General features: G+C 51.5%; 1 protein-coding gene across 1 annotated transcript; it reads right to left on the bottom strand.

Moving 5' to 3' along the window:
- Positions 1-433: 433 nt before the first annotated feature.
- On the bottom strand, positions 434-24,894 carry SLC13A5 (solute carrier family 13 member 5). Its single transcript, XM_083479312.1, has 12 exons — positions 24,765-24,894; positions 19,013-19,141; positions 18,358-18,494; positions 17,364-17,587; positions 13,643-13,811; positions 12,409-12,531; positions 11,153-11,365; positions 10,228-10,349; positions 9,694-9,812; positions 6,721-6,882; positions 5,953-6,090; positions 434-4,367 (listed from the first exon to the last, which is right to left on the bottom strand). Exons 1-12 carry the CDS (start codon positions 24,870-24,872, stop codon positions 4,242-4,244), a joined length of 1,770 nt encoding a protein of 589 aa, XP_083335438.1. The 5' UTR covers positions 24,873-24,894; the 3' UTR covers positions 434-4,241.
- Positions 24,895-24,988: the final 94 nt, after the last annotated feature.

Raw genomic sequence — 24,988 nt, 5'->3', positions numbered from 1 at the left:
CAATCCTGGAGTTCATCTCCATTGCTTTTTGGGATGCCCTTTGCCTGCTTTCAGGGTACTTTCCCCCTTCCGTAGAGGGATGGAAATATCTGGTGCTGATGACACAGGTGGGGAAAGCTGGAAGTGGGGGAGCAGCAGTGAAGACCCACATTTTTGGCTCAAGAGAGCAGCCTCAGCTGGCAGAGACTGGCCTACTTCTTACGTTCAGCAACAAATACTTCAAGTCCTTCCCTAGCATGGAAAGGCCTGGAGCCCCCTGGCCGCTTCTGCCCATCCCAGGAGAAAGAAGCTTTGCAAGCCCCCCTGCTTAAATTAACTCATAAAATATATTGTTCCACACCACCCCATTCTCCAAACAGTGAGAGATTCCAGGGGTTCCAGGCTCATACCCAGCGTTTGGTTTCCTTGGAAGGAAGGTCAGCAGAGACTGTGGTGTGTTTGGGATATATGGCTTTATTTACACATATATACATCCTGAGCATAAGATGAAGGGGCTCCCAGCATCAAACACCCCAGCAGATCTTTCTTCTCAACTAGTCGTAACTTTGGGTCCAGTACAGAACAAGCAGGTCTGTGTGTATCCGGCTTCCAGCCTGGCTCCAGTTCATCTCATCCACATTACTCTGGTTCTTGTTTGCCTACCTAGCAGCCTGGTGAGGTTGGTGGAGGAAAGGTCCACTCATTAGCCTGGAGGGCACCAGGACAGTGGTAGCTCTTGCAACCCAGCTCAGACTTTGGGGATACAGATGAGGACACTTAAGTTGCCAAATAAGGTCACTTGCTGTCTTACCAATAAACTTGTGTGACTAGTTCAACAACAGCATCCTTTACTAGATTGCAACCATCACTGGGCACAGGACCCCCAAGTATTGGAAGAGACTCAGGGCATCATCCAGACAGACGCCTCCCAAAACCTAAAACAATATACAATGGGGAAGATCAACGCACCCAAGGTTTGCAATCCAAACAGAAGCAGAGAACTCAGGGCAGGAGGCTTCTTTTTGAGGTTTCATAGCAACACAAACGGAGCTTCTTCTCTCTCCCTCTTCCCCTCTCTCTGTAGCCTCCTAGTCCATCATTCTGGCAGCTTCCCACCACTCCAGCACTAAGGACGGAGGACTGGACCTTAATTGTTCTGCTCTCAATCCCTCTTTGGCAGCGACCGAAACAGTGAGCGCTAAGTTCCTTTGAGTTAGTTTGGTTAATTGAGGGCTTATCCACACTTAGCTTTCCTCCACTATTTCCAGGCATGGACCCCACGCTTTAAAGCTCCATGTCTGAGCACCCTTTTTCCTCTCCAGAGATTTCCCTGTGAAAACCCGCTCTTTAAAGCTCAATCGGAGAAACTGAGAATAGCTCAGTTGGTTAGAGTGCGGTGCTGATAATGCCAAGGTTGCAGGTTCAATCCCCATATGGGACAGCTGCATATTCCTGCCTTGCAGGGAATTGGAGTAGATGATTTTCAGGGCCTCTTCCAACTCTATAATTCTATGATTCTGTGAAATGGGAAAGCTGGATTGACATTTGCTCCGATTGAGCACTAAAGAGTGGGTTTTCGTGGGGAAAGTTCTGGGGCAAAAAATAAAACAGAGCTTCTAAACATGGACCTGCGCCTGGAAAGAGCAGAGCAAAAGCTAAGAATCCCAGAAAAGACACAGATCAAGTGCCGGATCGAATTACAGATCTTCCACAATACTGGAACTCAAACCTCACTGCCCACTGAAACATCTTTTGGGAATACCATCTTCTGAGAGCCAGTGTGGTGTAGTGGTTAGAGTGTCCGACTAGGACCTGGGAGACAAGGGTTCAAATCCCCACCTCGGTCATGAAGCTCACTGGGTGTAACCTTGGGCCAGTTGCTCTCTCTCTCTCTGCCTAACCTACCTCACAGGGTTGTTGTAGGGATTAATAAGGAGGGAGAGAACCATGTATGCTACCCTGAGCTCCTTGGAGAAAAAGTTGGGATAGAAATAAAAATAGTAAATAAAATAAATTCTGCAGTTCCAACAAGAAGCAGACAGATAAGCACCCCTACCCCAGAGAGGTAACACCATGAACAATAACAATACAAATAATATTTAGTCTTTAGCAAGCATCTCAGACACTAGACACCACACAAGAGTTATGTCAGAAAAACCCCACCCGCCCTGCAGGCTCAAGCAAAAGTCCCACCCCACCCCCCATTTTCACAGGGAGTAAGGAGATGTAAGGAAGGAAGATGTGGATCCATGGCAACGTCACGAAGGCCCCTGCAGACCCCCTGCCAGATGCCCTTTGCCCTCGATCCTCAATGGCCCCAGTCCCTCTCCTCCTGATCATCCCCATTGAGACTGCAAAGTCTCTAGAGCAAGATTTAGTCACTTGGTGCTTAGTGTAGTAGTAGGAGCCAGTGTGGTGTAGTGGTTAAGAGCGGTGGACTCGTAATCTGGTGAACTGGGTTCGATTCCCCGCTCCTCCACATGCAGCTGCTGGGTGATCTTGGGCCAGTCACACTTCTCTGAAGTCTCTCAGCCTCACTCACCTCACAGAGTGTTTGTTGTGGGGGAGGAAGGGAAAGGAGAATGTTAGCCTCTTTGAGACTCCTTCGGGTAGTGATAAAGCGGGATATCAAATCCAAACTCTTCTTCTTCTCCTACTACAGTATAGCACCACCAGGCCTGAGGGGGAACCCGTGTGTGACCCCTTCAGATGTTGTTTGCAGGGCAGTGCACACACACACACACACACACACACACACACACACCCCTCAGCCCAGACGATTGGTCCTGCTGGCTGCTGAGGCTGATGGGAGTTGGGAGCCTGACAACGGTATCTGGAGGAGCACAGAGGTCCTTTCTGATTTGTGGGTGTTTGTTTGTTGCATTTACACCCCACCTTTCCTCCCTGGTCTCTCCTAGGTCTTAGTTAAAACACCCTAACCACTGTATGCACCACTGGCTCTCTTGCATTCCAAGGCATCAGGGTGAATTAACAAGCAGTTTATTTAAAATTTACAAAACACAAGTGGTGCTTTATTAATATTTTAAGGCAATTAAATAACAACATTAAATATATTAGGGCTACCTGTATTAGAATCTGGCTGTTCTGCCTTTCCTCCCACCCCACCCCTCTTCCCTGCCCACGTCCAGCCCAGTGGCCACTCCACCTTCCGGGCTTAGAGCCTGCAAAGGGGTCATTTCCACAAGGCATTCTAAGGCAAGAGGGCCAACTTGAATAAAATATGGGTGTGGAGGAGGTAAGCCCTGCCCTGCGTAATCGATCACATGGCATGGTGAACAGACTCCATTTGAATGGCAATGCCCATCAACTTTGGGGGTCCTGGCCCCCTCAGATATTTTATTGGGGGAGGGCGAAGAGACCTCAGCCCCTAGGAGTTGTCTCCTATGTTTCAAGGTCCCATCTGGGGAAGCTCTGGGCCTTTGGCACAGCATCGGCCTTGCATGCAGAAGGTTCTAGGTTCAAACTCCTGCAGCCTCCTCAGGTAAGGATGAGAGAGATCCTTGCCTAGAACCCTGGTGAGCCGCTGCTGCCAACCAGTGTCGACAATACTGAGCTAGATGGGCCAATGGTTTGGCACTGTATAAGGCAGCTTCCTATGTGCTTTGTGTCCACCTGAGTGGGGCCTCCTGCCCAGCTGGACTCTGGGTCAAGTATTTGTTCCATGTGTCTCTTTCTTTGTGCAATGGTTAACCTGCAGGCCCCAGGCAGGCGGGAGGGAGGGAGGGAGGAAGGAGGCAGATCCTGGTTCCCATGGCCTGTGGGAGTCCCTAGGCTCTCCCTCAGCGGCTGTGAGTCTTGCCAGGCCTCTGACCTCCCCACTCCCTCAGTTAAAAGAGAATGTTTTACTTGCAACTCCTGCGTTGCAGGGGGGTTGGGCTAAATGACCTTTGGGGATCCCTTCCGACTCTACAATTCTATGATTCTATGAAAAGTAGCAGCAGCAGCTGCATCTTCTTCCTTGTCCTATTTTACGGTCCTTTTCTTCTCTTAAAAACAAATGACCCGTATTCCATTCGGACGGCTGGTCCCAGGAGAAGATGCCCCTCCTGCGGGGGTCCCTCGTCCTCCTCAGGGTCTCTTCAGGAAGCAGCAGAGGCAGCAGTTGAGGCAGGTTTCAAACAGTCTCTAGCCTCAACCCAAAACACACCCGTGGACTCCAAAGGGCCAGCGCTTCCAGGGCCCAGGCGGCTGAGGAGGCGAGGAAGCCCACGTGCCAAGGTCCTCTTTGGCTGACCCGGCCCTCACTTCCCGGTGGCGTTGGCCCACGAAGGGAAGGTGTCCAAGTGGAACATGGCGCGGCCCCAGCTGTTTATGGCCAGGGTGATGCAGAAGACACCGATGACGTTCATTACGATGCCCGTCTTGGCCTGGGAGAGAGAGAAGAGAAGAGAAGGAGGAGGCAGGTGTATCACGGGTCAAGTTCAGGCAGTAGAAGACTTTTGTGGGAGGGAGGCAAGGAGGAGACGCTGCCGTCAGAGCATGACCTGTCCTGGTCAGGAGGGAACCACCCCTTACCCAGAGAGATCTCCTTGTCCAGGAACACAGTGTGCAAACTGTGTGCTCTCCCCCCTTCACGTGGCCCGGATGTTTTGAAGAACTCGGTGAACAGTTAGGAAAGGGGCCCCTAAGAGCATAAGATGAGCCCACCAGATGAGGCCAATGTCCCTTCTGGTTCCAGAAGCATTGCTGCCTCTGACCGTGGAGGCAGAACATAGCCATCGTGGTTGGTAGCCAACAAGAGCCCTCTCCTCCTCCATGAACCTGCCCAATCCTCTTTCCAAACCGTCCAATCTTGTGGCCATCACTACCTCTTGAGGGAATGAGTTCCATAAGAAGAGCCTTCTGGATCAGGCCAATGGCCCACCTAGGCCAGCATCTTGTTCTCACAGTGGCCAACCAGATGCCCATAGGAAGTCCACAAGTAGGACCTGAGGAGAAGAGCTGTCTCCCCTCCTGCAGTGTCCGGCAACTGGTATTCAGAAGCTTTGAGCAAAACCATCATGGTTCGTACCCTTAAGAGCAGAGTGTCCCAAACTTGGGTCTCCAGCTGTTGTTGGACTACAAATCCCCATCATCCCTAGCTAGCAGGACCAGTGGTCAGGGTGATGGGTATTGTAGTCCAAAAACAGCTGGAGACCCAAGTTTGGGAAACACCTGCCGATTAATATCAGTCAGTGCACTCAGTTGTGTCATCTTGGTCAGGCCCACTGGGATTCCTCCATGCCGGCCGCAAGCCAGCCAAGGCCTTCTTGCCTGCTCAGCCTTAAGCTAAGCCCCACAGCAGCTGTTTTAAGATTCGTCACAATCAACAGGAGACATTAGCATCCCCTTAAAGCAGCGTTCCCCAACCCAAATGTTTTGGGCTACAGTTCCCATCAACCCCAGTGGGCAAGTATTATTTATTCTAATATAGTGTGCTGGCTGCAAGGGCTGATGGGAGTTGTAGTCCAAAACATATAGAGAAGTGGTTTCCTAACCTTTTGGGGGGGACACACATCACCCACTTGGTTCCATAACCACCTCCCCAGTGCCCCCCTACCCTACAGAAACCATTATTCAGAATAATGGTTTGTGTGACCCACTAAGGAAGATAATAAATTCAAAACAGTAGCAATCAGTTGTACAAATGCCCTAGATATTTCCTTTGCTTGCACACGCACACACACAAAAAGAAAAATGGGAGACCTGAGCCAATCAGGCAGGCAGCCGAGATGACCACAGGGGGTTGGACTAGATGGCCTTTGGAGGTCCCTTCTAACTTCTACAATTCCATGATTTGTTCAAAATCAAATGAAAACTTCCCCTCCAGGGAATCCCCCCTCACCCAGGGGAGTGGTACCTCCCACTTTGGGAACCACTGATCTAGAGGTTTGGTTCCTTAGCATCACCCACAGTGACCAGCCTTTGGGGAGGCTGGGGGAGGCCTGAGCAACAGCAAAGCTGCCCCCTTACCATGTCTGAGACTCGGAGGTGTCCGTAGGAGAATACGATGGCATTGGGAGGGGTGGCCACGGGTAGCATGAAGGCAAACGAGGCACTGAGGGTGCAGGGAATCATGATGTAGAGGGGGTTGACCTCAATGGACTGCGACTGGAGAGAAAGAGAGCAGAGAATCATGGGGCTGGAAGGGACCCCGGCGTCATCTCGTCAAAACTGCCTGCAATGCAGGAGTCACAACTAAATCACCCCTGACAGGTGGTCCTCCAACCTCTGCTTGAAAACCTCCCAAGAAGGAAAGCCCACCAACTCCTGAGACAGTCCTTTCCACCATCAGAAAGTCATTCCTAGAGTTTAGTCGGAATCTCCTTTCTGGTCATTTGAATCCGTTGGATTGGGTCCTCCCCTCTGGAGCAGCAGAAAACAAGTCTGCTCTATCCTCCAGGTGACATTTGAAGATGGCTCTCCTATCTCCTCTTTTCCAGGCTTTCTAAACAAATTTGCCAGACAAACAACTGTATGCTTGTGGGGCAGAGACCTGTCGTCTGATACCTGGCATGGATACAGTACTTGAGATAGTAACAGTCCTAATCTAGGTCCTAGCCCTCAAAACTTATTCAGCTGGGCCTAAATGTGAACCTTGCTGGAACCCTGGCTGGCCACCAGTGTGCGGGAGGCCAGAAGCCTCCATTCTGCCTTGGTTTCCCTTGTTTTAATCCTTACAAGCTGGGTTTAGGGTTGTCAATGTGAAATAAAAATCAGTAAGGAGGAAAGCTCCCTTACCAAGGAGGCGAAGACTGGCAGGAAGAGGGTTGCGGTGGCCACGTTGCTGGTGCATTCGGTGAAGATGGCGATGACCAGGGAGAGGATGATGGCGATGGCCCAGGGGGGGACGCTGTGCAAAGGGGTCATCTGGTCACCCAGCCATTTGGAAAGCCCTGAAGCCTGGAGTTGTGGGGCAAGAGCAGAGAAAGAGAATATTGTCCGGTGCAGAAGTCAAGCGTTGGTCAGCGATCAAAGCAAAACATGGTGTCAGTGAAGTTACGGTAACTCTGTATTCAAGAAACCAAAACAGATCCCAGTAGCTCTTCCCAGTAGGCCCTGCTCCAGCAAGGCAGTTGTGAGAGCTGAAGGCCCCTGCCTCCCACCACCTTCTCAGTCTCCTCCTCTCCCTGACTTCCCAAGTAGTCTTAGACTGCGCCTGCGCACAACCAATCTTGGCTCTGCTCTTTTCATGTCTCCGTGTGTTCTAGGAGACCTGTGGGGAGGGGAGCTGGTTGCAGCAGGAGGGGGAGACTCCCTGGCTTCTTCAGCAGCCTGCCTCATCTCTGCCTCTTGGCCCCCCACCCCACCCCTGTTTCTCCCTCTGACACTCATCAGCATCCCAACACCATCTGAGCCTTCTTCCCCTGGGGGTTCCCTTAGGGGTTTCCCAGCTGGTGCCTCCCACCACTCCCCTGTATCCCGCCAGTCCATGACAATATTGGGGAGGGGGACCACCGCTGTGGTCTCTGACAATCTATTGTATTTGTCCAACCACTGAGGGGGGTATCCTTAACCCTTTGGGGCCCATGTAGGTCTTTGCAAAACCCACAAAATGCTTAAGACTGCTGCTGGATCAGGTCAGTGGCCCAACTAGCCCAGTATCCCATTCTCACAGTGCCCAACCAGATACCAGTTATGGGAAACCAGCAAGCAGGGCCCAAGCAGATCAGCACTCTCCAGTTGTTGTTCCCCATGATCTGGCATTCAGAGGTAGACTATCCCTGGGCATGGAGGTTCTGCTCTCACAACAAACCTCCATAAGAAAAGCCCTGCTGGGTTAGGCTAGTGGCCCATCTAGTCCAGCATCCTGTTCTCACAGGGGGCAATCAGGTCCCTCAAAGGGAAGCCCACAATAAAGATCTGAGTACAAGAGCAAATCTCTTCTCTGCTGCAGCTTCCAGCAACTGCAATTCGGAAGCATTTGCTGTCTTCAGACAGCTCCGGCAATGTACTGATCCCCCTCCCTCATCCCAGGGGAGGGATCCATGCAGGTCTCCTCTTGAGCTAGAGAGCGTCTTACTGAATTGGGGCCCCTCCCCACATTAGAAATGGAGATCCAGTTTGCCGATTCCCCCTTCATTTGCAAGGAATCGTACAAAACAAATTGGCACTAATAAATAAAAGTTCCAGGGTGGCAACAGAAAGCAAACTAAAAATGCTTTTGCAGTTCATCAAAATCCAGCAATATCAAGTTATAGGAAAACTGGTGCTATTAACAGTAAATCCTTCTAGTTGGTTAATTGGTTCGGCAACTTCCATGCTCATGATGTGTGATGCTAATTATTTCCCCCAAGAGTTAAATGGTAACTAATCAGAGGCAGCTACAGGAGAGCTATGAGATTCAGGTGAGGGGCAGATGCCTTGTCAATCCCAGCAGGTATATAAGAGGATGACCTGGCCTGCCCAGGCCTCTGGCTGGCCGGTTATTTGGTTCTAAGGATTAGAGCACGGAACCAGCTTAGCAGGGCCAAGTCCTGCACGTTGCTGTTCTGCTGCTGCTGAAGAGGCCTCTTTTCCAATGCATGGATGAGGCCAGCAGGTTGGGCAGCGCACAGCACCCTCTTTGTCTGAGCCCGGCAGGGCTTGGCTCAGGCCAAGTTCTTTTGGGGAGGACAAGGGAGGCTTGTTCCGGATGGGCTGCTGAATGGCTGGTGGGGTGGAGGTTTTTTTGCATTTAAACCTATCATTTGGAGTGGTGCTCAATATGACCAGGGAGAGAGTCTGCAGCCATTTCTGAGCAAGTTGAAACTAGGTCAAGTCCTCCCTTCTCCTGGGGACGTCAGAATGCAGCTGGCAGTGGCAGGAGGGGGCTCTGGTGCCAAGTGGTATCGTGGAGGGCACATTCCCCCCCATCACCCCAAAGCCAGAAAAACGGCAACATCACGGGAAACACTTCCAAGAGCCCTGGATGAAACAGGGGGAAGGACAGGCCTGCAACCTGCTGCACCATTCTCTGCCATGGGGCACAGCCTGCCCCACCAGCGCTGCGGTTCGCTTGGCGCAATTGACGGTGGCCTCCGGGCTGGAGAACAGCCAGCCCTGGCATACTCCTAGTGTTGCCAGGGAGACTGGGGATTGGCTACTGCGGTGGGGCTCAGGCTCAGCTCTGGCAGAGGCCCCTCAAATTCCCCACTCCCCATGGCTTAAGCACACAGGAGGAGGCCTCACTACAGCCACCTTAGAGCTGTAGTGGTTAGAGCATTGGACTAGGACCTGGGAGAGCCCTGGGTTCAAATCCCCTCCGCTCGGCCGTGGAGTTCACTGGGTGAGCTGCCCCTTAGCCTAGCCTACCTCTTGCGGGGATTAAATGAGGACAGGGAGATAAGTAAATCGTTTGGAAGGATTTCTCTTTCCCTTCCTGCTCAAGCTTTTGAACGGAATACGTTTTCCAAAAATGAGAGAGGCAACACGCAAGACTTGCCTGGAGGTTCATAGGCCCTGCTCCCTCCCACAATTCCCGACATTACAGGAGCTCACATACTAGGAAAGGGCAGTGCACTCTGTGTGTGACTAGAGGCACCCGTTAGCTGTCCCACAGCCTTTATTTACACGCAGAGAGACATATTCAACGATGCTGCCACTGTGGTGGGAGCCACACATGAAACGCATGCCTCCAAAGTTGGGTGGCAAAGGTCCAGGTTTGGCAGAGCTCTCTGATGCCCACGACCAGCCAGCCTCCCCCCGCCTCTCCTGCCACCACCAAGGACTTACGTCACTCCCATTGGCCAGGGCGAAGCCTCCTCCAAGGAGCAGCACGATGCTCCATGGCATCTTATGCTGGACCACCTTCCAGTTCAGCAATGGGGCAGGGAAGAAGGGCTCCTTCATAGCTGCGGAGAGAGTCCAAGAGAAGTTGGGTGTGAGGGGGGAGGCAAAGCAGGGGCCAGCAAGGACACCCACCCACCCACCACACAGCTGGCACCAGCAGGAGGCTGCCAGCAGGCTGGATGCCATGGCAAGGGTCACACGGAGATTGGAATAACGTTATAGGGTACGAGCTGTTGAATAGGGGAAGAAGGTGGCCAACTCTCCTCCATAGGAGAAGTTGAATGGCCACCTGCCAGGGATGCTTCGGCTGGGATTCCTGCGTTGCAGGGGGTTGGACTGGATGACCTTTGGGGGTCCCTTCCAACCCTACAATGCTATGAAATACTGGCAGAACCCGGCACGCCCCTCCTGGTCTGTCTCTTTTGACCAGCCTACTCAAAGGCCCGGGGGGGGGGGGCAGAATCCGCCTTCCTTTACCTTCCTCCGCCTCTTCTAGGTCGCAGCTGCTATGACTGCAGAAGCCACACCTGGGCCTGGTGGCAGGAAGGATGAACAGGAGAAAGGCCACGAAGATGGCCACGGTGGCATCCGTCACATACCTGGGACACATTTGGGAAGATGAAGAATGAGGAGGAGGAGGAGGTGGCAGCAGCAGCAGTGTCCCATTCCCCTCGTTCTGTCCCAAAAGCAACAGGTCAGCCAGTTGAACACACCTCCACACACACACACCCTGGAGGGAACATGAGCTCCCAGGAGAGAGATGAGCACCCTCCTTGCTGCATCCCTCTCTGGGCCTCTCCCAGGAGTCCTTTCAAAAAGGATATTGCAGAGCTGGAAAAGGGCAACCCAAATGATCAAAGGGATGGAGGAACTCCCTTATGAAGAACAGTTGGGACTTTTTAGTTTAGAGATAAAGCGAGTAAGAGGCAACACGATAGCAGTTTGTGAAATTATGCATGACACAGAAAAAGGTTCTGATGGAACTTCCAGGTGCAGGTGCAGTCTATCTCAATCCCTAGGCTTTTAGGGGTACCTGGCCACTGTGAGGACAGCAAGCCAGACTAAATGGACCATTAGCCTAATCCAACAGGGCTCTTCTTGGGTCCCTCCAAGGTGCTCAGATTCTCCCATTTAACCTCCCAAACTTCCTGCACAAGCAAGATTTCCTCCGGGCTGCTCCCAGAGTCTCCCAGCCGAGCAGGGATTCGAACCTGGAACAGGCCAGCACAAGGAGGAGGAGACTCTTCGCTGCAAGCAATCCTGCCCTGAGCTGTTTGCCTGAAGGCACCCGAGTACCCTAAGCCTGGTGCTATTGGGGACCACCCCAAAATACAAAACGCCACAAGGGTAGCTTCACTGGTCTGCAAAATGCCTGGCAAGAGAAAGAACAAAGCCCACTCACTCCTTGTCCTTGTTGAAGAGGGTGGTGGCCCAACCGGGGATGAATCCAGGGTCCCTGGTGAACCAGAGGAGGATGAGGAGGGTGAAGGCCAGCAGCACGTTGAACTCTGCAAAGGAGATGGGCCCCAGTTTCCGATGCTCCTCTTTCAGCACCCGCAAGGCGGCCTGCTCCTTTTCGGTCCTCTGGGTCCCACAGCCCCAGGTCTCCCGGAAGCTGGAAAGAAGGAGCAGGGTTGTCAAGGCAGGGGGCCAAGTAGACTGCCAGGTAACCACTCTAGCAGGCTGACCTTTTGGGGTGCAACCTGGGGGATTCAGCACGGAGGGAGGGGAGGGTCCCACAACCGGGCACGTGGTGCAACTTGGGAACTCGGCACATTTGTGTTTGTTGTCTGTGGCGGGCTGGCTGTGAGCTCAACTGGACACCCAAAGGGGGAGAAAGATCTGAACGCAGAAACACCAGGAAAGGGCATTCACGAGAGGTGCTGGAGGCTCCAGGAGAGAGCGAAGCTGGGCTGGCACAAGTCGTGGTCAAAGCAAAGCCGCAGGTGGCGTGGCAGAGCAGCCACGATCAGGGAAATGTGCTTGTTTCTCCAAGGAGCTCTAGGCGGCTTACATGGCTCTTCCCTGCCACTCTCACGACACCCTTGCAAGGTAGGTTAAGCTGAGAGACAGTGACTGGCCCACAGTGGGCTTCATTGCCAAGTGGGGGGGGGGAGAATTTGAACCCTAGTCTCTCCCACCTTAGTTGGCCCTCTGACTTCTACACCACTACTGGCCCTTCAGAGAGGCGCAACCCAAGCCCTAGTGGGGAAAGCGCATTGATGGGAGTGTGGTTTTATGTTTACACAATGAGGCCCCTTTAGGGTGAAGAGCAGCTGAAGGCTTTTAGACACTATGGCTAGTAGCCTTCAATTTCCCTCTCCTCCATGAATTTACTAGTGGTAGGAAACCACCGGTGGGGAGAGGATTCATGTGCTCAGGTTCTGTCTGCCAGTTTCCAATTGGGGCATCTGGTTGGCCATGGTGAGATCAGGATGCTGGACAAGATGGGTCATGGGCCTGATCCAGCAGGGCTCTTCTGATGGTCTTCTGTTTGCTGGACTCCCAGCAAGGCCCAGAAGCAGCCAGCCAGGCCAGAGGTCAGGGACAAGGAGTCCAGGAAGATCTGGATGGCTGAGGGCTTCCACAGGTGCCCCAGCCCCGGACGAAGCAGGGCCACCCTATCCACCAGCCCACCCAAAGGTGCAGAGTCCTTACTTGAACCCCATGAAGGAGACCTGGAGCCAGAACCAGGCGAGCGTCAGCATCAGGAGCATGTTCGGGAAGGCGAAGCCGAACCAGGAGGCAAAGTTCAAGATGTCGCCGTTCTCAGGGAACAACCTGGGAGGAGGAGGAAATGGTTTAAAAGCCTAAAATCACAGAATCGTAGAAATGTAGAGCTGGAGGGGTTCCCCTAAGGGCCATCTAGTCTGACCCCCTGCCCAGCAAGGCAGGAATCACAACTAAAGGATGCCTGACAGATCCAACCTCTCTTTCAAAACTTCCATTGAGGGAGAGGCCACTAGCTTCCAAGGAGCCTGATCCAGTTGTTATCCTCAGAAAGTTCTTCCTAATTTTGAGTCGGAATCTCATTTTTTGTCAGTTGAATTTGTTGTTTTGGATCCTCCCCTCTGGAGCAGCAGAAAACAAGCCTGCTCCATCTGTGTGGCTCTGAATGGTAGAACATGAAACCCTGGATCCTAGGGTCGTTGGTTCGAGCCCCACATCGGGTGAAATATTCCTGCACTGCATCGGGTTGGACTAGAAGACTCTTGTGGCCCCTTCCAACTATAATTCAAAGAACTCTATGAATCCAGGTGGCAGCCCTTCAGATATCTGAAGACGGCTCTCACATCCCCGCTCAGTCTCCCCTTCTCCAGGATAAACATTTCCAGCTCCCTCAACCTTTCCTCGTAAGGTTTAGTTTCTAGACCTTGGATCATTCTGGCTTCCCTCCCTACACACCTTCCAGCTTGCCAATATCCTTCTTAGGACTCAGCTACACAAACAAAGAAAAAGTGTTTTATAAGCGTTATAACACCGTGTCACCAGATGGCACTGTGGAGCCCCGCCTTTTGCCAAGGCAATTTCCCATTGTGCAGTTTACAACGCGTTTCCCTAAAATGAGTTCTTGATGTGTCTAGATCCAGCCTTTAACCTGGACACAAAAATCCCGGTGGTGTCTGACCAAGGCAGAATAGGCCGATAGGAGAGCAATGTGGAGGTCATCAGGAGCAGGGTGGGGGAGGCCTGTTCCGGGAGAACCCCAGCTTGGATTGTTTAGGAGTAACACAGCAAGTGACCAAGAGGGCTGAACGAAACACAGCCCCCCTTTCAGCCCGATGACACCAAGAAAAAAACCACGCCACACTGTTTTGGTTTCAATAAAAGAGCCGCACAGCAGAGTCCAGCCTTTGCTGTGTGTCATGTTGTGGGTGCGGTAGAGACTTACTGGTTCATCTGACCTTTGAGGACCAGGTTTGGCCCCGTCCCGGTCAGGGTTGCTGTCCCTCCGATGCTGGCAGCATAGCAGACACAGAGGGTCATCCCTTTGTTGATTCTCTTCTTGGTCTCCCTCTCGCACTTCTTGGAGCTGTCCGGCAAGTGCCCATTGCCTGCAACTAATAATAATAATAATAATAATAATAATAATAATAATAATAATAATAATAATAAAAATAAATTTTATTTATACCCCGCCCTCCCCAGCCAAGACCGGGCTCAGGGCGGCTAACACCAGATATAAAAACGATTGAAATACAACTTAGAAAACAAGATTAAAATACAACATTAAAATGCAGCCTCACTGGAAGGAGACAAAGCTGATTTGGCCTTTGATTGCAATGCGACACCAGGTGGGTGGGAGAATGAGACCAGAGTGAGCCCTCAAGGTGCAAGTGGTGCGCTGTGCGCTGTACTGGCTCAGGAGAGACCCACCTGGTTCAGCATAAGAGCATGTGCAGAGCCCGGCTGCATCAGACCCAAGGAGGCCCATCTAGTCCAGCAACCTGTTCTCACAGTGGCCAACCAGTTAGCCCTCTTGGGATTCAAGCACAAGAGCCCTCTCTTTTCCTGTGGCTTTCAGCAAGTGGCATTCACAAGCATTGCTGTCTCCAACTGCAGAGGCAGAGCACAGCCACTATGGCTTGTAACAGCCTCCAGGCAGCAGCTAAGCAGCTGCCCAGCTGCCTCTGGAAGAGAAAACTACAGAGAGTTACTGTTAATTGTGTGGTTCCCATTAGGGGCATTAAAAAATAAATAAATCCTTGGGGCTGATTTTTTTTACACTTGCAGGGGAAGGTTTAACCCTTCCCTTCCGCAGCCATGAACCTGATGAAAATCAAGATACAGAGGCAGCCAAGTCTGCTAACATAAGGGTGCCTGTTGGCACTATGAGAAGCTTTTTCCTATCAACGATTACTGCATGGGGGGAGCTGACTCTCTTATTGAGATTGTGGCTGGGGAAGAAAGGGCTAAGTGCTTGCAATGTGGAGCAGCACTTGTGGAGTGTTGGACTAGATCAGGGGTCTGCAACCTTTAAGACAAAAAGAGCCACTTGGACCCATTTCCGAAGGGAAAAAAACTGGGAGCCGCAAAACTCGTCATTATAAAAATAACTTTTTTGTCACTTTTTTATTATTTCTTTGTTTGACCCCTCAGAATTACTCCTCCTCATAGAAATAAACGTTAAATTAACAAGTTACCTTTTTGTGTGTGTGTGTTCTTCACTCCCCTTCAAAACAGTGACCAGCGTACATGCCCCCTTTCAATGCAGTGACCAGCGTACATGCCCCTTACAATGTAGCGGGTGGGCGGGCGGGCGGGAAGGTGACATCGGGACGGTGCGTGACTAACGCACGCACCACCCCCATGCGACGTCACAGCCAGTACAGCGCCCGCCACAGTGGGGAGTGTCGGGGCGCACAATGCACCTCCTCCCCTCGCTAGTATCCGCCCCGGAGCCGCGGCAAAGGTGTAAAAGAGCCACATGTGGCTCCAGAGCTGCGGGTTGCAGACCCCTGGACTAGGAGGACCTGGGAGGACAGAGTTCGAATCCTTACTCAGCCACACAAAGCTCACTGGGTGACTTTGTGGGGCTAAGTCTCTGCCTCTCAGCCTAAACTACCCCAGAAGGCAAAATGAGGAGAGGGAGAGCTGTGTATTTCTTGGAAGACGGCTGGCGTATGCATTTTATTATTTATTTATTTCATGAAACGTATACTACACCATTTGATTGCAGTTGTTGTTGTTTTTTAAAGCCTCAAAGCAGTTTACAAAAATGATAAAAACAATAAAAATTATCAGCAAGATAACGATTCAAAGCTTTCAAAAACAACAGGCTGAAAACAGATTAAAACTTGCATTGGCTTTCTAAAATTTATTAAAACTGTTATCAGTAGTGTTCTTCAAATAAGCTCCTCCTATGCTAAGGATTGCATTTTTTTAAAAAAAAAAAATCTCTTGACATGGGTGCAGAATGTGGAGTTAGGTCCCTGGTCATGATGAGGGATGTGAACATGGAAGTCTACTCCTTTTACCTGCCCGCAGTATCTGGTATTGACACGGAGGGCCCTTTCAGCTGTCATGGCTAACAGATTTGTCTACTCCTTTTTTAAATAAAATAAAAAACCAGATGAAAACTAGTAGCTGCCCCCATGCATCACAAGACTGCGAGCTGTTTCACGTACAGGTAGCCTCTCCTTCCATCCCTGGCCTCTCCAGGTAGCTCCCACTTGTCCTCTTTATAGAGTGCTCATCCTGATTTCTTTGCAGAGAGATTAGACAATGTTGGCTGCTGAGCTGAGCATTCCCTCCAATTTGTTTAAGGAGGAGACGGTTGCATCAAAGCAAACTTTCTGGGCCATTTTCCCATCACTTCCCTTATTGCAGGAAAAACCTCCTTCTTCAGGGGACGCAGGTTTGTGGCACAAGAGCTGCCAGTCAGTTGGAATTGCACAACCTGCAATTTGCTGGTTATTATGGGATTGAATTCCAGCGGGAAACGGGGGCAGTTCAGAAGTGCCTGTCGTTTTTAGAATTCATAGGAATGCTTTTAACCATGCTTAGAACTCGCAGACATGGCTTTCGCTCTTTTTAGAATTGGCGGGTTGTAGGCAGTGTTCGCCCTACTCAGCAGACCCACTGAAACTGATAGACATGGCTAAATAATGCTAATTTCAGATGCATGCGGGAGAGGGCTATCAATGGCAATTAGCAGCTGTCTGGAGACTGCTATGAGCCATAGTGACTGTGCTCTGGCGTCCACAGTTGGAGGCAGCAATGCTTCTGAATACCAGCTGCTGAAAATGGCAGGAGGGGGGGAGTGCTCTTGTCCTCAGTCCTGCTTGCAGGTTTTTCATAATGGGCATCTGGTTCCCCCCTGTGAGAACAGGATGCTGGACAAGATGGGCCACTGGTCTGATCCAGCAGGATCTTCTGATCTTCATACTTTCAAGAGGTCTGCTCTTTTGAGTTGGAGTCAATTCTGGATTTCAATTCAGTTTAGTCTTGTGCGCACCTCTGATGGCCTTAGACCATGCGACGGTTAATAAACATGTGAAATAAATGATTTTTAAAAATCTAATGCTGAGAATTCCACATGAGTGTCAGGGGCTGGACTGAGGAGGTGGGAACAGTCCCCCCCCCTTTTCCTACACCTTCCAGAAAAGAGGAGGACAGTGTAGATTTAGAACAGTGGTTTGCAGAAGGTCATAGTTCAGAGGCTGCAGAGGGGAGAAGCTGGGAAATATGGGGGGGGGCAGCAGGAAGAAGAAACACCAGGGGAGAGACAGCTAACAGACTCAGTGTCTTTTGAAAGCATTCCTGACCCCCCATCTCCCAGAACAAGGCATGCCTTGAGAGTAATAAACAGAAAACTCAGAAGCAGAAAGCACAGGGGTGACGTAGAATAGGAGGGACTGAGGGGGTAGGACTTTACTTGGAGCAACACCATTAACTAAGAGAGAGCGCATTCCTTCGTCTCTCTCTGTGAATATTGAATAAACTACGTGGTAAGAACTCTTATTGTTTTTCCGCTTCTTGGCATCCCACCGTGAGAGGGATAGGATTCCCTGAAGCCTTGGACAATGAGGTTGAGAAATTTTATTCATTTTTTTAACCATTGCTCCCCGTCCCCACCGCCCCACGATTCCTTGCAGCTGTCGCCCACTTACCCTGCACTGTGGAGACCCCCAAGGCAGCCACCTTCCCTTCCAGTTCACCCTTGGGGTTGCTGTGCTGTCCAGCAGCTGCAGACTCCATGACGGCCAGATCCTGCTCAGAGCTGTTCATCTGGTCCAGGACCGCCTGGACTATGGGAACCATCATGGCGGTGGTGGCCGTGTTGCTGATCCACATGGAAAGGAAGGCTGTGACCCCCATGAAGCCCAACATCAGCCTGCAAGGAGGACAGAGGCAGGCGGGGAGGAGAGAGGGAGGCTTGCCAGGTGGTCACTTGGGGTGACCGAGGATCGGCCCAAGGTGACCAAGCAGAGGACATTTAAATACCTTGACTCCCACCCACTCCCAAAAAAACAAAACATACATCTGAGGTTGGGTGGATAGGTTGGGGAAAATCATGCAGGTTTCACCCCAGAGCCAGGAAAGGGCAACCTGGCTGCGGCAGGGGTTTTGTGCTGGATAGGCCCCCTGTAGAGCTCAGCTGAAGCTGCCCCCCACCCTCAAAGGTGGGTCTACAAATCTGGCAGCACACATGACAAGCCTATGCCATGCTTAGAAAGCCAATGCAATTTTTACACCCGTTTTTAGTGTATTGTTATTTTAACTTCTCAAAAGCCTGAAAATATTGCTGCTATTTTTTTCTTATTTTTAATTTCATTGTTTTGGCTTTTATTCAAAACACTTTGATGTTTCTTTAGAAAAGAAAAAAAACTATCAAGAGTTCTATTAATTTTGTGAAACGGATAAATAATAAATGGGAGGGTGTGCCTCCTGGGACAATGTACAGGTCCGCATGCCCAAGCAGCTGTTGTGAAAGGAGGCCCTCTGAGCATGTGATGAGTGTTACATGTAAGCCTCTGGCCCTGATCCAGTATAACCCCCCCCTGACACACACACACACACACACACACACTGCATTAGAAGCTCAGCCACTGCCCCACCTGGTTTCACTTGGGATGTTGGGGTGGTTAGACAGGAGTCACTTACAGAGCAGGTTTCACCCCGACAATCAGCAGCACCCTCAGGGCAATCCGTTTGTGCAGGTTCCAGTGTTCCACAGCGACGGCCACAATCAGGCCCCCCACAAAGAGCATGTTGGTGTCTTTCAGGTACTGCATGCACACCTGGGAAGTCAGCAGGGAAATGAAGGAGGCATAACTTTTGGTCCCTTTTGGCTGCCGTTGTCACAGATGGTGCAGCTTCATGTTGGCTGGCTTGGTTGCCTTCCCCGACTCCCTGGGGAGGGCTCCCTCACCCAACACCCACCCTCTGTACTCTGGCATCAGGGCTTCTTTGAGGTCTGGAATGCCTATAGTCCTTGCAGTCACATCTGGGTATGCACAGAGTACATTTCCCTTCCCACGGATGGCCCCTGCTTGCACGATGGCTCAGCTCGTCATTTTCAGGGCCCAGTCCAGTCCGCAGCCTCCCTCTTGGTTCTGCCCCATTCAAGTGCTAACCTGGCTGTGTATATGGGTCTAATTCTGCTCCTGCCCAGCCTCCCTGTTGTCCTCTGAATTCCTGAGCTCAGTTGTTGGATTTTGCTCAGCCTCAAAAAAGGTTCCGGCTTCCAGGCAGTAGAAGAGGAAGAATTAGAACTTTCCTTGCAGGGCGCCTCTCCTCTGCTGCCCTTGAGACTTACCTTTTTGGACTCCAGGATGCCAAACATCGGGAACAGGATGACAGGCAGGAGGGCGGTGACTGCCAAAGGGATCACCTCTGTGCACCAGTACACAGCCATGAGGATGATCACATAGCCACACCTGGCCTCCTGAAAAGAGAGAGGGAGAGTTCCATCAGGCCCAGTGATCACAGACTCACAGAACTGTAGAATTGCACGGTTAGGAGAGACTCAAAGCATCCTCTATTCCATCTTCCTCTAATGCAGGACACAAGCAGGAATGCCTCAGGGCCCAGGAACCCTCCTTGCCCAAATGGCTGGACCAGAGGCTCAGCTTCCTCAGGAGACACTGGGATGGGTTGAACTGGTGCACCCCACATTTTGGGAACTGGACATGCATTCCAGTTTCCCAGATTTGCCAGGAAGAGGTTTGATTGATGAAATCACTGGTCTTCGTAAACCTTTGCCTGTGTGTTCCCTGGGTTCGCTGCCAGCCCCGCTCTCCAAATAACTGCCTGCCCACAGCTGTTGTGGTACTGAACACGTTGGGGGATTCTTTTTTCAAAAAGCCCAAGACACTAAGACTTGAAGTTTGTAGGAACATTGATCCAGCTAGCTCAGCATTGCCCACACTGACTGGCAGCAGCTGCTCTCCAGGGGTTCCAGCAGGGAGTTTCTCCCCATCCCACCTGGAGATGCCATCTGATTTTATCCAGATGCCTGGATCAAGGACAGCTGACCACCCCACTCCTCACTCTCACTTGACCCGGACTCAGACCTCTGCTTATCTGCTGATTGCCTAGCACAGGGGTCTGCAACCTTTAAGACAAAAAGAGCCACTTGGACCCGTTTCCGAAGGGGAAAAAAAACCTGGGAGCCGCAAAACTCGTCATTATAAAAATAACTTTTTTCTCACTTTTTAAAATTATTTCTTTGTTTGACCCCTCAGAATTACTCCTCCTCATAGAAATAAACGTTAAATTAACAAGTTACCTTTTTGTGTGTGTGTGTTCTTCACTCCCCTTCAAAACAGTGACCAGAGTACATGCCCCCTTTCAATGCAGTGACCAGCGTACATGCCCCTTACAATGTAGCGGGCGGGCGGGCGGGAAGGTGACGCCGAGACGGTGCGTGACTAACGCACGCACCGCCCCCATGCGACGTCACAGCCAGTACAGCGCCTGCCACAGTGGGGAGTGTCGGGGCGCACAATGCGCCTCCTCCCCTCGCTAGTATCTGCCCCGGAGCCACGGCAAAGGTGTAAAAGAGCCACATGCGGCTCCGGAGCCGCGGGTTGCAGACCCCTGGCCTAGCAGCACTCTGGCTGCCTTCCAACTCTTCCTCTCCATGAGAGCTAATAGAGTCTTCTCTAGCAAACTGCCCTTTCTCAACTCTGACAGTCAGTTCTCATCTCATCTACAGAGCCAGTCCGTCATTCACTTAATTCACTCTCTGAGTCTAACTCATCCCCTGTGCTCTGGGAGCCCACGTTGCTGACATCCAGGGGAGAAGATCCTGTGCCACACACAACATTCTGCCTTCTGACATTTGGTTGCTGTTCCCTGCTCCCTGCTCCCTAGAATCTGCCTCCTGAGGCCACTGCCTCACTCTGCCTAATGGCGGCGCCGGCTCTGGCCTGATTCAGAAATCAGTGCAAAAAAGAGCAGGCTCCTTGCAGATTCAGGAGGCATGGGAGAACCTGCCATTTCAGCTCATTTTCCACTCTTCAGTTCTCCACACTGCCACATCAGTTTGCAATTTTCATTTTTTTAAAAGTCCTCCTTAAAATTCATCAGCATTAAGTGTTATTATATCAAAATATACACATTTTGGTATGCAGTGGGGCCTAATATTTTGCAGAACAATTTCCCCTAATATAATGACTGGAGAACTGGTACATTGCAAAATTCAGAGGTGCACGTGTTGAAAGCGGGTTCTATGTTTCAGTTTGTGAATTGTTTCAGAAAACTAGAATTAGGTGAGGCTGCCTTTAGGTGCACACTGAATTCAATTTGCACAGGCAGAAAAGGAGCTGAGTTGACTGGCTGGTGGGAGGGAGGGGGAAAGAGACCCACACTCATTCAGTGACTCCAAGAGCAAGGATAGGGGTGTCACTAGAACCAAAAAGTCCCCCGCATAAAAATTTACAACTACCACAATGCAGGAGAGTTAATCACTCCTCTGACAGTCCGTAATTGGAATGAATCTCCACCAAACCACAATTACGGCAACCACAAGCCAGACTCTCTGGATTAATGTTGCGTAAACAGGCCAGATCAAACTGCTAATGAGAGGCTGAAATGGCCTAGAATTTGTCAAGTCAATTTTCCTGTGGGAAGACGGGGCAATTAACGTCCTGTCAACAGGGGATCTTTGGGGCAAACACCTTATTGCCTCTCCATTTGATTGTGCCCAAAATGACTGTTTGCCAGAACACAGGGCAACCAGCAGACCTGCTCACCCACAAGACGCCTCTTAAAAAAGCAAAAAAGAAGTGGGGCGGGGGTGTCAAATTTCATATTGGTCCAGACCTGTCTGCATGGGGCGAGTGGCCTTTTTATTGTACGATAACTAACAACAACAACAACAACAACAACAACAACAACAACAACAACAACAACAATTTATTTAAACCCCGCCCATCTGGCTGGGTTTTCCCAGCCACTCTGGGTGGCTTCCAACAAAACACTAAAATACAATAACCTATTAAACATTAAAAGCTTCCCTAAACAGCGCTGCCTTCAGATGTCTTCTAAAAGTTTGGTAGTTATTTTTCTCTTTGATATCTTGTGGGAGGGCGTTCCACAGGGTGGGTGCCACTACCGAAAAGGCCCTCTGCCTGGTTCCCTGTAACTTGGCTTCAGCCATCCTCCACATTTAGATCGATTTTATACTGCTGTTAACAGACATGGCTTCCCTCAAAGAATCTTTGCTAAGAGTGAAGGAAATTCTTAGGAGATGCCCATCCATCTCCCAGAAGCACATCAAAAGTGCCTGGCTGCAGAATGAGGCCAAGGGGGCCCATCTTGTTCAGCCTCCTGTTCTCACAGTGACCCAACCAGGTGCCCCAATGGGAAGCCCTCAAGCAGAATTCGAACACAAGAGCCCTCTCCCCTCCTGTAGTTCTCAGAAGCTGGTATTCAGAAGCACTGCTGCCTCCAACTGTGGAAGGCAGAGCATGGCCATCATGGCTAGCAGCCATCAATAGTCCTCTCCTCCATAATTTTTTCTAACCCCCTTTAGGGCCATCCAGGCTGGTAGCCATCACTGCCTCCTGCGGGCAGGAGTTCCATAATTTAACTCTGCACTGCATGAAGAAGGGCTTCCTTTTATCTGAAAGTTGGGAGGGAGAGTGTCAAGGGGTCCAGAACGACTGCAAATGTCCCGCCATGGAGTGAAGCGAGCATGACAAGACAGCAATATTTTAGCACACCTTTAAAGAAACAAAAAAGCCAGACATGTACAGTACAGATAGGAAGACCAAGGAAGCTTGTAAGTTCTAAGCATCTCTCTGGCTCAATCTGGACACACAGTGAAAATGCTTTTTTAAAAAACATTTTAAAATATATGTTGAATTTGCCATTAGCTCACCATCGCCATCTAGTGTCACATTTGTATAATGCATGTAAAATATTTGCAGCTGTATAGTTGAGTCATATATATATATATTAACCCACACTGCCAGAGCATCCCTGAAGCTTCTAAGCAAGGAGAGCCCATTCCCTTCCCAAGCAGTCTTGGAGTAGGTGTTGAGCAGCTTGGGCAGGCAGGAGGTCCTTCCTAATGTTTCTGGCCACTTTAACCCTTTGGTGCCTGGGTCCTGCCCTCTCCCGCCTCCCAGGCCCGCCATCACGACCTAATATGGGCAAAGGGGAAATGTCCAAATGTCCAGGGTGACCTCCCACGCCCTCGCTCTGCCTGAAGAAGCACCTGGTGCCCTCGGCATCCTGGGTCAGCTTGCATCCTTCCACCCAGCACCAGCCAATGCCCTCCTGACCCGCTTGGAGTAAATCATTTCTTTAAAGTTCAAGAATACAACCAGGCTTAGAAATTAACTGCAGCTGCAGTCTAGAAGAAACGAAAGGAGGGACACCTTCTCGGCTTTCGCAGATAAATATAATATTGGAATCGTGAAAGCACTGGGGGAACTGCTGGCGACACAGCACGAAAGCTGCATCTGTCAATGGGATGGACGAGATTTAGTAGAGTTGCCTGTGCAGACATTGTTGGTCGTTTCAGGCTGCCCAACGCCCCACAGGACCCAAGGAGCATTGTGGGGAACGCAGGCAGAATCCGCTCCCCGCTGGGCACACAGCTTGCCACCCTCCTGGGCAGCTCTTGAAGCGCGTGCCGGATGCATCTGTGTAACTCTTTCCCTAGAATCTTAGAACTGGAGAGTTGGAAGGGACCCCAAGGGTCATCTGGCCCACCCCCTGCAATGCAGGAATCTCAACTAAAGAATCCCTGACAGATGGCCATCTGAGCTCTGTTGCAAAACCACCAATGGGGGCGGAGCTGGAGGCTCAGCGTGGGCGGCCCCCTCTCAAGGTGCCCATCTGGAGCTGGGACTGGCGCTCCTCCTTCCAGTTGACAGGGCTCCGTTCAGGGCTGGTGCTGAGATTTCCACTTTCAAAACCACACCACCGAAAATCTTTTTCTTTCTCCATAACCCCATCCCCGCTTGCTACTGAGCATTAGAGTAAGGTTACAATATTTTTTTCAATGAATCCAGGGACACTTTTCAACTTCAGCAGGAATGACAGGACTTTGTATAGGGACTGATGTGTAAATCCGGGGACTGTCCCCAGGAAACGGGGACATCTGGTAACCTTACATTAGAGCCAGAAACAGATTTGAATCGGGTCAGTGCTCGGACCGGAACATGTACCCAGAAATGAATCGAATGTCTCTCTGCTTATATGCAGAGTGCTTGTCCCTCAGCACAGAAATTGCTTAGGGCTACCATGGGGTCATGAAAAATCGGACACGACTAAACGACTAAACAACAAACGTCCTGTTTGCCAAGTGCCTCCGGGAAGCCAACAAACCGAGCCCCCCAAAAAACTCTGGTGTGTCTAGCATTTACAGGTATACGCTGCCTAGACATGGAGGTTCCATTGGGTTTGTCTGAATCCTTTTTGCTCCTATAGGTGGCGGTGATGGTGACTGCCAGCTCCCTCTTCAGGCACCCAGTCCCCCTCCGCTCCCTCTCTCGCATGTTCTTGCGGCGGGGGCTTCTCTTGAGGAGGTTTCCCCCTCCCTCCCGAGTCTTCAATACCCTCAAAGAGGCGGAGGGGTCGGACACTCTGGGAGGGAGAGGCTCAGGTCTTAACTCCGCTGTCGGAGGCAGGATGCTAAGGGAGCCCGAGTGGGGAGGGGGCGCTGCTGGTAGTCGGCAGAAGAGGCCCGCTGAGGGACCCCCAGGACGCCCCCGAGGAAAGAGACGGGAGGCGCGATTGCAAAAAGGACATCCCCGCGGCCTCTGGAGAGGCTCCGTTTGGACCTGGCGTGGCTTGGCTTCTTCCGCCGAGGCGACGCTTATGCCTGGCCCCGGCAGTAGCCAGCCCGGGCCGGAGGCAGCGCCAGCCCGGGCCGGAGGCAGCGCCAGGCCAAAAGCTGGTCCTGGGCGGTAGACTGCTCCTGCCCGGGGAGGCTCGACGTGCCACCCCAAGAGGAACTGGCGGAAGGGGGGGCGCCCCTTCGCTTGGCCAGGAGAGAGACCTCGCTCTGCCCACTAGGCAGGCTGGCTGGCTGGTCGGCCGAACTGACTGACCTGGGTGGGCACGAGAAGCGGCAGCGGCAGGAGAGCGAGCGGGGCGCCGGCCAGCGTGACCAGGGTCTTGCAGCGGAGCAGAGAGCGGAGCAGCGGCGGCGACGGCATCCCGAGACGCAGAGGCAGAGACAGCGCCGCGCTCGTCTCGCCGGCCGGCCTTTTAAGCAACAGCGCCCGCCTGGGACCGAGCCAGCCCCCGCCCCACTCACTCCTCTCCCCCCCCC

Source organism: Podarcis liolepis, assembly GCF_965112155.1.
Source record: "Podarcis liolepis genome assembly, chromosome: 16".
Classification (NCBI taxonomy): domain Eukaryota; kingdom Metazoa; phylum Chordata; class Lepidosauria; order Squamata; family Lacertidae; genus Podarcis; species Podarcis liolepis.
This window is presented reverse-complemented; position numbering and strand designations above follow the sequence as displayed.